This window comes from Rutilus rutilus (genome assembly GCF_951802725.1).
Source record: "Rutilus rutilus genome assembly, chromosome: 5".
Classification (NCBI taxonomy): Eukaryota; Metazoa; Chordata; class Actinopteri; order Cypriniformes; family Leuciscidae; genus Rutilus; species Rutilus rutilus.
The window spans coordinates 39,071,255-39,083,464 of NC_140213.1; the positions used below are offsets into that span (position 1 = coordinate 39,071,255).

A 12,210-nucleotide genomic window follows, 5' to 3' on the forward strand; every position below is an offset into this window, starting at 1 on the left:
TGCATTCAGGCCATCAAAGTAGAGACTTTGACTTGTATGGTGCAACTTTAGTTATAAAACTCATAAAATAAATGATTGAATAAAGGTTGGCCATATTATAATTTTATAATTGAATAAGGTTTTTATTTGTGAAAATAAACTGAATGTCTCATCTGTCTTTAGGATCATGACTTCTTCCAGCACTTGGAGATGCACATGCGCTCTGAGTTTCCCCCTCTATGTGGTCGTGATCACCTCAGCTTCCGCTCTTATTATTTCCCAGTGAAGGTAAGGACCAACACGCAGTTAATACATTACACAGCTTTAGTATTAACCAGGGTTGGCTCAATACCCCTTTTTATATCCGATACAGATACCGATACTGCGACTTTTAGTTTTCTTCCGGGAACGTGCACGTCACAAAATTCCCTATTTCAATAAATCTGAAATCCAACTATTTTATCCAATGTAAAAAATAAAATAAACTCAAATAAAGCCACCAAATGCCTTTTAAAAGACCTGGAATATAGTGCATAAAAGTGTTTGTGCGCATATAATATTATTATTATTATTATTATTATCTTAATTTTTTTTATCCTTTGAGTTTAATAGTAACAACCATACTGACAGTATGAGATTTGCATTAGTCCTGTCGGACCAATATTGTTGGACCAATATCGGATCGGTGAAGCCCTAGTATTAACCAGACTTTTTAGTTAGTTCTTAACTATCCACTTATACTTAAATGCTGTATCTTAAAAGAGATGGTAACCAATATACCATTATTTTGCAAAAACTCAGACTTTTTAAGTCCCTTATTGGTCATTTTTCTCATTGACTTTGCTTGCATGCTTCTAGAATGTGATCGATGGAGACCTGTGTGAGCAGTTTAACTCCATGGACCCCCATAAGCAGAAGAGTGTCTCTGAGGAGTTGGACCGCACACCTCCGGAGGTGTCGAAGAAACTGGAAGACATCAGAACACGCTATGCCTTCTAGTGTCTTTACATCTGGCAGGAGCACCATGAGAAAATCAATTGTTTTTCTGGGCCTTCCCATGGCTGTGGTCTCAATTTTCCTACCACAAGTATAGTAACATTTTGGTGTCAGCTGAAGGAAGTTCCCCCTTTAACTGGAGCCAGCTGGAAGCCGTCACAGTCCCAGTGGTCGATGACCTTGTCCTGCATGAAATGACTGTTGGTACTGTGCTCAGTACAAAGCATCTCAGTTTTTAGATCTTACTTGAGTGGCTGCATAGAAAAAATATTTTTGGAGGGATGTTTTCATGCATAAGACTACATCAATGTGGCTTTTATATGTATAGACTTGAAGAATGTCTATTACTAATTTTGTAGCTAAATCCACATTTAATTGTATGAATCAGTCTGCATAAAACATTCTATCATTCACATCTTGAGTATTTAAATTGTGTATCTTTTGAAGGTAAAAAAATTGGTCCTACTCTTGTAAAAACAGTGAAATTGTAAAATAGCTTTAGTTTTTGTCTCTGTGGAAGCAGCAAATCTGTTGTGGCTTTTAACCGTTTTTTTTTGGAAGAGCCATAATCATCCAAACCAACAAAAAGAAATAGTGCTGTTTGTCATGAAGTGTGAAAGAATTTGTAAATAAACTTTTTTTTACTTTCTCATGTGTTTCCGTGTCACAAGACTTGTCGTTAACTGAGCCCACAAGCAAAGCAGGTTTTTACTGTTTTCCTAAGCTTTTTTTTCTTTTTCTTTTTTTCTCTCCATTTAGTAAAGCTTCTACATCTGTTCTCATGACAGTGAGTCATTTTGTGTTTGCCTTTGTCTTAGTCACTTAGTGAGTCAGACTTCATTTAATTAAATTCACCAAATATTAAGCAGTCATTTAAATCTTTTGGATACATTTTTCATAATTACTCTGATTGCACTTGACCTGACACCATCCTTAAAAAATGTGTTGATTTAAAAAATGTTATGGCATATTAATTAATGTCTGACCAACACTGGCAGTGTGTGATGTATGTCACACCATTCTCTTGAGAACACTTTAGGTTGACTACTGCTATAAATGAAAGTTACAGCTGATTTTAACTATAACCAAATATGTTGATTGTTCTTTTCCAGAATGATGAAAGTCCACACTCTCATAGGGCTATATTTGTTATTGGAGTTGAAGTTCATTATTGTAGATCACTATTTTTGGCAAGAGTTATTCAATTTTATGAATCAATCTTGTGTAATTTTCTTATTTTAATTGCTTTGGTCAGTGGAGCCTGTGATGTGTATTAGTTTCAGAGTGAGTCACATCCAGATCACACTAAAGACCACAATGTAAAAAAAAAAAAAAAAAAGGTTCTACCACTCTCCAGCTACACTCCAGTTATCACTTTAATTGCCCCCTTAAGAAGAATTCATAAATAGTTTTTTCTTGAGATTTACAAAAATGCAAAGACATGCTGTGGAATGAAGGTACAGAATGGAGCAATATGAGGAAAGCCACAATGTTTTCAAGTGTGTCTAACACTTGAATTTTAAACTGTGAGGTTGTTCGAGTCAAAGTCTTTTTTTTTTTTCTTTTTTTTTTATGGTCTCTCAGATTAAACATTTTACTATTGCGGTCACCTCAAATAACTTCTGACTGTGCCATCAGATGGCTCTGATTGTTGTTACCATGATTATTGTAATTTATAACCTAAATCCTGGTTCCTGTAAGTCACCAAATTCAGACTATGGTTGGACAACTCTCAAAGTGTTGTGAATGCACCCCAAGATTGTGGGGGACTAGGAATATTCTCTTGGGGTCTCTGATGGTGGGCCCCGCCACTCATAAAAACAGTCCCGGGCTCTGTGACAGCACTGCTAACGGATAAAAAAAGAAAGTCATTAAAGTAGGTTGAGATAGTTTTATTTCACTAATCTTCCTTTGGGGGGTTTCCATATTTATGTGATGTAATCTGGGTTGACAGATGGTGTTTTGACTACTTTTTGACTAAGGTTTGGGTGGGAGACTCGGAATGTCCCTCTCGTTGGGTCTTGAGTGGATTTGGCCTTTGTTAGGACAGCAAAGACAGCTCTATCGACAAGGGATTGTGCCCCTAAAGAAAGATTATAGGTACTACAAAACAAGGGGGCCATTGTGGCAATTGACAAAGCCATCATACGACAAAGCAAGTGTGTAGTGCGCGTTGGTTACCCATATGCCCATTGTCCATTGTCCTGCGAGATGAGGCTCTTCAGAGTCCAAAAAAGATGTTTGGTCTAGTCATGAAATTCCTAAAAGTGTACAACTGTGCCAAGCCGGTCAGCACAGAACCACAGTAAATGTAGGGAATAAATTAGTAATGTGCGTGGGTGAATGAGGATTACAAGGGATTGGGCAAAGAAGACACCGAACTGATGCTTGATTGCTTGTTTCTTGACTCATAAAGGTCATTTTTACTCTTTTATATTTAATAAACTGCAGAGGTTGAGTGCAGTATGCACTTTGGTCAACTTTAAGTTTTTGTTGTTTATTGCCAGTACATTTTTGAGCACGGAATTGTCTTGTCCAGTTAACATTAACAAAATGAAATTATTTTTTGTATACAAAATAAGATAAGATACCATTTTGTTATGTTTAAATATATAATAACTTGATTAAAAATGGCAGACGATTGAGCAGTTGCTTATATGGTTGCCTACTCGGGACGGTATCTGATCGCGAGCGAACAAATTTAGCGTGCTCTGACTAACTTGTAAACTTTTGTGGTTACTGAAGCGTATTTACTTATATGGGGGGAAAAAATACTTTTAAGACCCCCAACATTTTACACTTTAATACTTCCCCGTAGTTTGAATGGTCGAACAAAGGCAGCAGTAAGGTCTCTGATATTTTGTTTCGCTCACGAAGGTGAAATTGTTCCTCACATCCAGCCACTGATGAGTTAATAGTTCATGTAGATCCAAAAGTGAAACTAGTCTCATCGTCTGTCGCTCTTTACTCAGCGTGTTCTTCTCGTGCTTCTTTCGCGCGGAGAAGTCTGTAGGCGGGTGTGCATAGCGACTTAACATAAAGACGTGACATAAAGAAAAGGGAGTTTCCGACTCATTTGGGTGGACGTTGTATTGAAAAAGGAGCGAATTTACTATTTCGTCCAGTATTCTGCACGCCTGGAAGTGTCAGCGGTCATATCTAGAGGGTTAAGCAAACAATTGCTGTTTATTGAAAGTACACTGCAGGTGGCTTCCTCGTGAGACAGCCTAGGTCATCGAATCGAAAGGTTTGTGGCTTATTTGTATTCCTTGTGCTGCTGAATTGTGTTGCGTGTTAATGCGTTTTATATGGGAATGGAGCGCAACAAGGCGTTTCATAGGATGTAAGCCAAGACCCAACGCGTTCCACTGACAGATCGCTTCTGATTTAGATGCGCACATGAATGTATTAATCGGGATTTTGAGTCACACATTTCAGAATTCTATTAGAACTAAACATTCATTTATTTCTGTGCATGTCCAGACTAAGGTAATCCTGGGTGTAATTAGGCACAGGAAAACATTATGCTGTTGTATAAACAAATTTTGGAGCAATGAGGGGACTAACATTGTACAAACAAAACAAAGAAGAAAACAGCATGACCCACATCTTGCAATTAAAAATGAATGTGAATTGAGTTAAACAATTATAACAAAAAAAAAAGGTAAAAATGGCATCTCAAGTATTTCCATAAGTTTATTCCAAAGGCATAACCAGAATATTGGCCCTATTTGGCAAATGATGTGCATGTACAAATGGTAAATATAGCAATAGAATAGCTGTCTTAAATAACACTATTTGAATTATCAGTATGTTTCTGCAATGACTTTTTCTCAAAAGGTTTTGTCAAAATCTACTTTAGAAGGAGAATCAAATAGATCTTCCAGAGAAAACGGATTGCGAAATAGAAAGTTATGTTAAAATAGTAATTAAACCATTATGTCAGTTAAAATATGTAGTTACATAAAGGATATGATTTGTTCTGGCTTTATGTTGTTTACTGTTTCTGCTTTACAGTTCCGTATTTTTTATTACAAGTAATGATCATTTTGTAATTTATTATTCTTAAATAATATTTATAAACTTAAACTTAAAAAAAGAATATTATAAGTATTATAAATTTTGATATTATTATTATATGTAAAGAGTCAAGACACATGTTCATCACATGGATATTAGTCAGAAACCTGCTGTCATTTCAAGATGTTTTAAAATTCCCATTAGGACTAAAAGGAATTTTAATTTTTCCTTTCGAAAAAAAGCAAAAAGAGACAACATCTGGATTTGTTTTACACAGCTGCACAGGCTGTGTAGGAGAAAAACAGTGGAACATTATGATAGAGCTCCAGTCCTTCAGATGAGCAGTGAACCCCTTTCCTGCTTCACTTTGATTTTTTTACAACTTTTTTGGCCATTAAAATCAGATGTGCCGAATCAGTCTTTTTCGATATTTAAGTATTTTATCATCCAGAGGGAGAGTAAATGAATTCAGATGCTTGATCCCTGGTTATTTTTGTCCAACATAAAGTCATGTAATGGCATTCCATCCAGATATTTGTTCTGACTGTATTATGTCTTTCTTTTTTTAACAGACCAAACGTGCATAAGAATTTTCTGGAATCCAGACTCATATTAAAGTGCAAGCAGAGAATAAGCAGAACCATGATCCAGTTTGAATGCCGGCTCCTCAGGGGGCTGCTGGGTAAGTAAAGTCCAGTAATTATGTGATTTAATTTGTACAATGCTAGGTATTGTGCCAATGGGACCATTGAGGATCTTCATTTGTGTGGGAAATTTGGATGTGACAGTACTAGACTATAAATATTTCAGAAGTGGCACTGCAAAAATGCTTAAAGAGATGAATTACTTCCTCCGCTAAATGGAGAGAGACTCTTGTGCATTTACGCAAAAAGGACAAACACCACTGATACGTCCGAATGAGAAGAATTTCTCTGGCTGATTATGTGAGCTATCTTAGGCAACAGTTTGTGGTTTTAACATCTGCGTATTTTGTCACTTGTTTCTTCTGAAATGAGTGTCAAGCTAAACATATGAGATGAGCCACTGCATTTGGTGCTGCCACTGAAGGACTAAGACGTGACTGTTAATTTCACCACATCCTGTGTTCAGGAGAGAAAAAAAGAGAGAGATCGGCGATAGAGAGATGCATAAGGTAAAAGAGAGGGCAAGGAGGGGGATACCAGGCCAAAAACAACCAGAATAACTTTGATGGGAGGTGGGGGTTGAGTGGTCGGACACCAGTAAATAGCCCAGGTTCTGCGGCATAACAAATTCCTCTGGCCCTCGGAAGTCTGTTTCATGGCTCGGAGACTTTGCTGACTGTCAGTCTCTGGGTAACTGCCCTACAGTACAGCTCAACCACAGAGGCCAGCCGCACTGTGATCCACGGCAAAGTGACAGATGAATGCCGGTGCCCTGTCTTTCTGCCCAAGGCTAGCCAGTCACAATCACTTATCTTTAACACAAAAAAAAGCTCCAAAATAGATACAGGATCAGCCTCACAGTTCATCTGCTTGAAAAAGCTCCCATCATCTCATGCATATTATGCTTTTGTGGAATGCAAAAGCTCTTCTGTTGTGGCAATATGGCTTTTTTTTTTTTTTTTGCAGCACCTTTTTCTTTGTAAGTCAGGCTGTGGTTTGAGGTTTGTGACTTGTCACAGAATCGATCTTTTGACGATTTATTTATGCAACTTTATGCGTCATTGCCTTTAAAGAGACATCACACCAAAAGTCAGCAAAACATAAAGTAAAAAGTGATGTAGGTAATAGTCATGATCAATAAATTGAAATATATACTCAAAATGTTTTGAATAAATTTATCATGAAGATTTGTATTGATCCTAGACATAAAGATACAGGCATTTTAATTACAGATAGACTCATATGAATTTTGGTTTTAAAGATGTGTTGTGTTATGCTATGCATATTTTGATGTAAAGTTTAAGTACAAAACAGCGATCATTTCATGATGATAGGCAATGACATTATTTTAAAAGCCATTATTTTTCTTCTTCTCTCCCTCTAGGTTTTATTTGTCTATTACCAATGTGCACGAGTGCAGCACCCGATATCTGCGCTCCTCTGAAAACAGTACGGGACAGCCTAAACTCAACCCTACGGAGACGCTATATGGTAAATAGATGCGCAGTACTTCAAGCATGTGCCCGGTTTCACAGACAGGGCTTAGATTAAGCCAGGGTTAAGCCGTAGTTCAATTAGGGGATTTATGTAGCTTTTCTAAACGTGCTTTAGAAAAAACTCATTGCTGGTGTGCATCTTGAGACAAAACAATGGCACTGACATATTTTAAGATAAATCAGTGCAAGTTGCTTTCAGTTAAAACAGCTCAAACATGCATTTTAGTCTGGGACTAGCTTAAGCCTTCTTGTCTGTGAAACCAGGGGATAGTGTTATATTCTGAACAATTATGGAAAGAACAGACATAAAAAAAAGAAGAAAATATACAACTTGCATAAAGAACTTATGGTTGTATAAATATCTATCATGAGGCAGGATGAATGGCATGCCAATAAAACGTTTTACATTTATTTATTTATTTTCAGAAAATGAACTTTCCTATTAACTATACTATTCAAGTGCATTATGAGGAGGTGTTCAGACTACGCAACATCAGCAGACTGGTAAGTCTTTATCCCACTGACACTGTCCCCAACTAAGACTCTGACTCACTTTCCATCATGGCTTAAAGCCACATTCTCCACAACTTCCCACACCAATTAGCTCATTTTTCCTGTTTGCCGGCTTTCACCCGAGATTTAACACTCGTGAGTCGTGACTTACAAAAAGAGTCAGATTGGAGTCACAGTTTAAGGGTTTCTAAGGGCTTTGAAGGCCTATGACTAATTTTACAAATAAACAAGGGTAATCTCACTGAAACAATTCATAACAGTGTAAATGATTGTATTATAGTATTATATAAAAAATTTTTTTTAACTTTTTTTAAACACAAGGCATAGATTACCACTATGCATATATATATATATTACATTTTTAACATTACAATAATGATAATTGAATATTTAATTTTACTGAAAATTAAATTAAATTAAGAATGAAACACTTATGTCAAAATTAAATTTAAAATAACATTAAATTAAGAAAGATTATAGAAAATGATTAAAACCACGGCCACCTATGGTTGAAGAATGGATACATATATTAAACAATATAAAATTGTGATGAAAATAATTTTTCTTTAAATTTTATTTGAGTGAATGGACTGAATATACATTAAACCCAAACAATCAGACTTTTGTTGAATGTTAAACGGTCTGCAAGGTAATTTTCTTAAGAATTATAAGTTATTATAAGTTATATGGTTAGATTGCATATAGTTTCTGTTATAAAAAGGGGGAAATAAAAAAACTTTTGGAGAATAAAAGAATTTTGTTTCCAGAACTGATAGCTATATGGTGTTTGGTAATAATTCTGTAACTATATTAATAATAATGTTCCTGTTATATTGTAGAAATAATCTTGGTAATTGTGTTTTTTCTTGTATAAAGGCGGAAAAAGAGAAAAATATATCAGAACACAAAACAGTTACATTTGTACAATGATTTATAAATTGTAAATTTGGTGTGTAACTCCTGTGACCTTAAAACTAAATATTTTTTTCAATATTAAAAGAATACATGACTGTAAATCACAACCATTCTAATATAATTGAACATTTCCCCCATTAAAGTTCTTCTCCTCCTTTCTTCATCTCTCACTCTCTCTGTTCTCTAGAATACGAGTAATGAAGATGAACCGAAGATGCAGAGGAGAGATCTACAGGATTTGTGGCTTTTTGTTAGTCAGCAGGGTATAAAGAGGGTTTTAAGGGTGCTGCCAGAGAGACATCCTACACGGCGTAAATACCTCTCCAATGTGGAGACTCTCTTCCAAAAATTTGAGACGCTTTTTTACCAGTGCAATCCCAGAGATCCAGAGGTTAGGACAATGATGTCATTTCTGCTTTCTCAACAGCATTACGTTATAAATCATTCTGGCTGCCACTGCCACTGCTCACAGTATCTCAAAGCTTCATGAATACAGTTTTAATGGAAAATAAAAACCACATATAGGCTTATTGTTTTCTTGATTTGGTAAATCTTAACTCAGTTTGACCTCTTCTGTGTTACTGATGTTATTTATGCAAGCAATTTTTCTATTTAAATTCATCATGTCAAAATGTATGTGTCTTTGTACCTGTTTCAAAAAAGAGAGAGCTTCCAGAGAGCATACAAAACATCTGGGATCGACTGACGGACCCATATTACCAGGGATGGAAGTCTGTTAAACCCAAGTCAATACTGGATAACAGTTATCGGAGCATGCTTTGCCTATTCAACGAGTGCTTCTCAAAAGAGGATGACAATTATGATTGTAAGTGAATGGAACTTATTGTTTGATTTTACATTTGTAGGACTGTAGAATATTGATCTGCTAAACATTGATTGGTTAAAAGACCAAACAAACACAGACTACTTTTTTTTTCTGGAATTTTTTGGGGGGAATGATGGTACTGACTTACTCATTGGTGTTTTGAGGGTTTGAGGCAAGACTGTTGAGGTCCATCTAATGATTGCTACCACTTGGAACAGTTTGGGGAATTTTGGAGTCCAACCGCAAGAAGGGTTCTTCCAGCAGTCCACCAAATTTTTCTTGATAACCTTACGCAACCCCAAAATGTATGCACACAGTAGCAAAAAGAAGCTTGTTGATGCATGTCTGTGGTCAAAAATCGGCCTTTGTGAATGAGAAAAACTTCTAGGGGATTGAATCAACATCTTTATCCCCTCCATGATGAATGAGACGGTGGCATGATTCAGGCTTTGAGGTTGTCTGAAGGATGTAGAGTACCTTAAGAAGCCCACATGTTTTTACTAGCCTGAACATGCCCGGTCTTTGCTTTCTACCAATTCTGTGGGAAAATGACAAGTATGACCATGTACATTGTCTTTGTTATCGTAACAGTTTCATTCAGACAATCTAATGAGCAACTCTAAATAACAAAATGTGACCACTTATCTGTGCTCATCTCTTTGTTAATTTCTAGATTGTGAAGTCCTCAACAGGAGCAAAGAGAAGAAAACAACATAGCAGCAGATCTAAGCGTATCTGATCCCGTCTTCATGTTGCTGGTGTTGGTGTAAAAGGGTGTGTCCCGGTTTATGTAGTGACATGCAGTATGCTTGTGTGCCTCTTGTCCCAGTGAAGTCACTGACTGCCTCCACAGGTGTTGCCCATATGGAAAAACCTGCAACAGCCATCACACCACTTGGAAGACACTCTACTGACCCTGCAGCTATTGCTCTCCATCATTCAGAACATCCATACCTCCGTCCACCCGCCCGCGAACTTGCATATTGATGTAGTATTTTGCCCAAAAGGTTCATGTATGCACTGTGCGTGTGCTCTATGGAGGAGAGAAGCTTTGACTCTTCGCTGTAGCATTTTCTATTGGTAATTCCAAAAAAGTCTTTGCCACTGTGACTTATATTTCTGAGGAAATTTAATATTTTGTCCTTGGTGAATGCCAAAGCAGCATATCATCAAGCCACGTCGTAAATGTTCTTGGTAAGATTTAGATAAGATGTATAAGTTACATGGAGCTTCTTTTGTACACATATCATTTGCATGCAAATGTTGTGCTGACTGCTGGCTTAGTCGGCACTGTTGCTTTTACCCGTTGGCTCTTTACTTTGTGCTTTGCTGCTGGTTTAATGTTGAAAGTTTGCACCAAAGTACTCCAATAAAAAGCTTTTTAGGGTGACCGAGAGGGTTTGATATCAGGTGTGCATATGTTTTATACACAGATTTTAATCTAGGTTATTTATTTGGACTCCTGCCACAGAATGTTCTGGTAACTGTTGTAACATGGCTTGGAAATAAATCTCCCACTATCACCCTCATGTGTTCATATGTATCATTTGTTTTAAGTTTTTAGTTTACTTTACAAACACACTCACCTTTCACACACATACAATACCTGATGGTTTTACAATATCAAAGATAAATATCACAAGACACATTTTTATATGAAGATGATGACATCGGCTAAATTAGGTTACACTTTATTGTGACGGTGTAATTATATATTTAAGTACTGATTATATACTGAATATTAATTAACAACATGTACTTACTGTAGGATTAGAGTTTGGTTGAGGGTTAGTTGCGTGTAATTATGGATAATTTTAAGTGCATGTAATATATGTAACAAGGGCAGTAAAAAAAAGTGTTACCCTCAAGGGCGTAGTGCAAAATTCTGGGCCCTGTAGAAAGCCATTCTCTATGGGCCCCTCCCCACATCCACAGCTATTAATTCTAGCATCTTTCTGGGCCCTCCTCACATGAGGGCGCTGGGTACTCAGTCCCCTTTCTAACCCCAGTCCGACACCCCTGGTTACCCTAAATTATTTTATATAGCTAATTATAAACACTGTAGACTAACCCTAAAAGAAAATGTTTACCCTTTTGCATTTTTTAAATAATAATAAACTAGAAATATTGTCTTAGCAACTAACTGAAATAAAATAAGTTGAACTAATCAGGAATAAAATAAAGCTAAACAGAAATATTTAAAATATATATATATATAAGCACATAAGAAAATTGCTAATACAAACTCAAATTAAAATGAAAACTGAAAATATAAAAATAAAAGCTAATGAAAATATTAATGAATACTATAATAATTTATAAATAATAATAAAATTGCTCTAGTTCTGAGCCCTGTGAAGCGCTGGGCCTTTAATGTCCTCTATGGCAATGGTTCTCAACCTTTTTGCTCTTGTCTGTTTCCTCTAAAAAGTAGAACAAAAACTAGTCAATAGAATAGAATAGAATAGAATAACATAGAGAATACATAGAAATTTTTCCCAAATTATGTTCTTTAATAAATAAATAAAAACAGTTGAGGAGACAAATTAAATTAAGAAATATGTTTACATATTGTAAACATATAGCCTTTTGGGCATTTAGCTTCGATTATTTTAGTATATTTTCAGTCATTTTCAGTCATTTTAGCAGCCACCTTGGAAGTTTGCTGAGGCCCCCTAAGGACCCGTTGGTCATTGGGCCATCTATAAAGATTCTACCTCTGCCGCGTGAATTTTAGCCCTGCTTCAAATGTTCCCAATTTTTTTTTCTTCTGATTTTCCAAACTCGTCCCCAAAGTAAACACACTACGAAGAGAGAGTAC

At 36.2% G+C, this 12,210-nt stretch overlaps 2 protein-coding genes across 2 annotated transcripts in view; both read left to right on the forward strand.

Moving 5' to 3' along the window:
• Positions 1-1,631, forward strand: part of sf3b3 (splicing factor 3b, subunit 3) — a 35,327-nt gene extending 33,696 nt beyond the window's left edge. The window contains exons 26-27 of the mRNA XM_084409830.1: positions 163-267; positions 838-1,631. Of these exons, the coding sequence (XP_084265956.1) occupies positions 163-267; positions 838-978 (246 nt within the window). The 3' untranslated portion in view covers positions 979-1,631. The remainder of the gene's footprint in view (positions 1-162; positions 268-837) is intronic.
• Positions 1,632-3,891: 2,260 nt separating this feature from the next.
• Positions 3,892-10,918, forward strand: il34 (interleukin 34). Its single transcript, XM_084408636.1, has 7 exons — positions 3,892-4,222; positions 5,568-5,677; positions 7,024-7,130; positions 7,562-7,639; positions 8,751-8,954; positions 9,227-9,389; positions 10,063-10,918. Exons 2-7 carry the CDS (start codon positions 5,638-5,640, stop codon positions 10,104-10,106), a joined length of 636 nt encoding a protein of 211 aa, XP_084264762.1. The 5' UTR covers positions 3,892-4,222; positions 5,568-5,637; the 3' UTR covers positions 10,107-10,918.
• Positions 10,919-12,210: the final 1,292 nt, after the last annotated feature.

Coding starts and splice junctions, on each gene's coding strand:
- il34 (XM_084408636.1), top strand. CDS start 5,638: ATGATCCAGTTTGAATGCCGGCTCCTCAGGGGGCTGCTGG. Junction 7,131..7,561: donor CCCTACGGAGACGCTATATG/GTAAATAGATGC, acceptor ATTTATTTTCAG/AAAATGAACTTTCCTATTAA. Junction 9,390..10,062: donor AGAGGATGACAATTATGATT/GTAAGTGAATGG, acceptor GTTAATTTCTAG/ATTGTGAAGTCCTCAACAGG.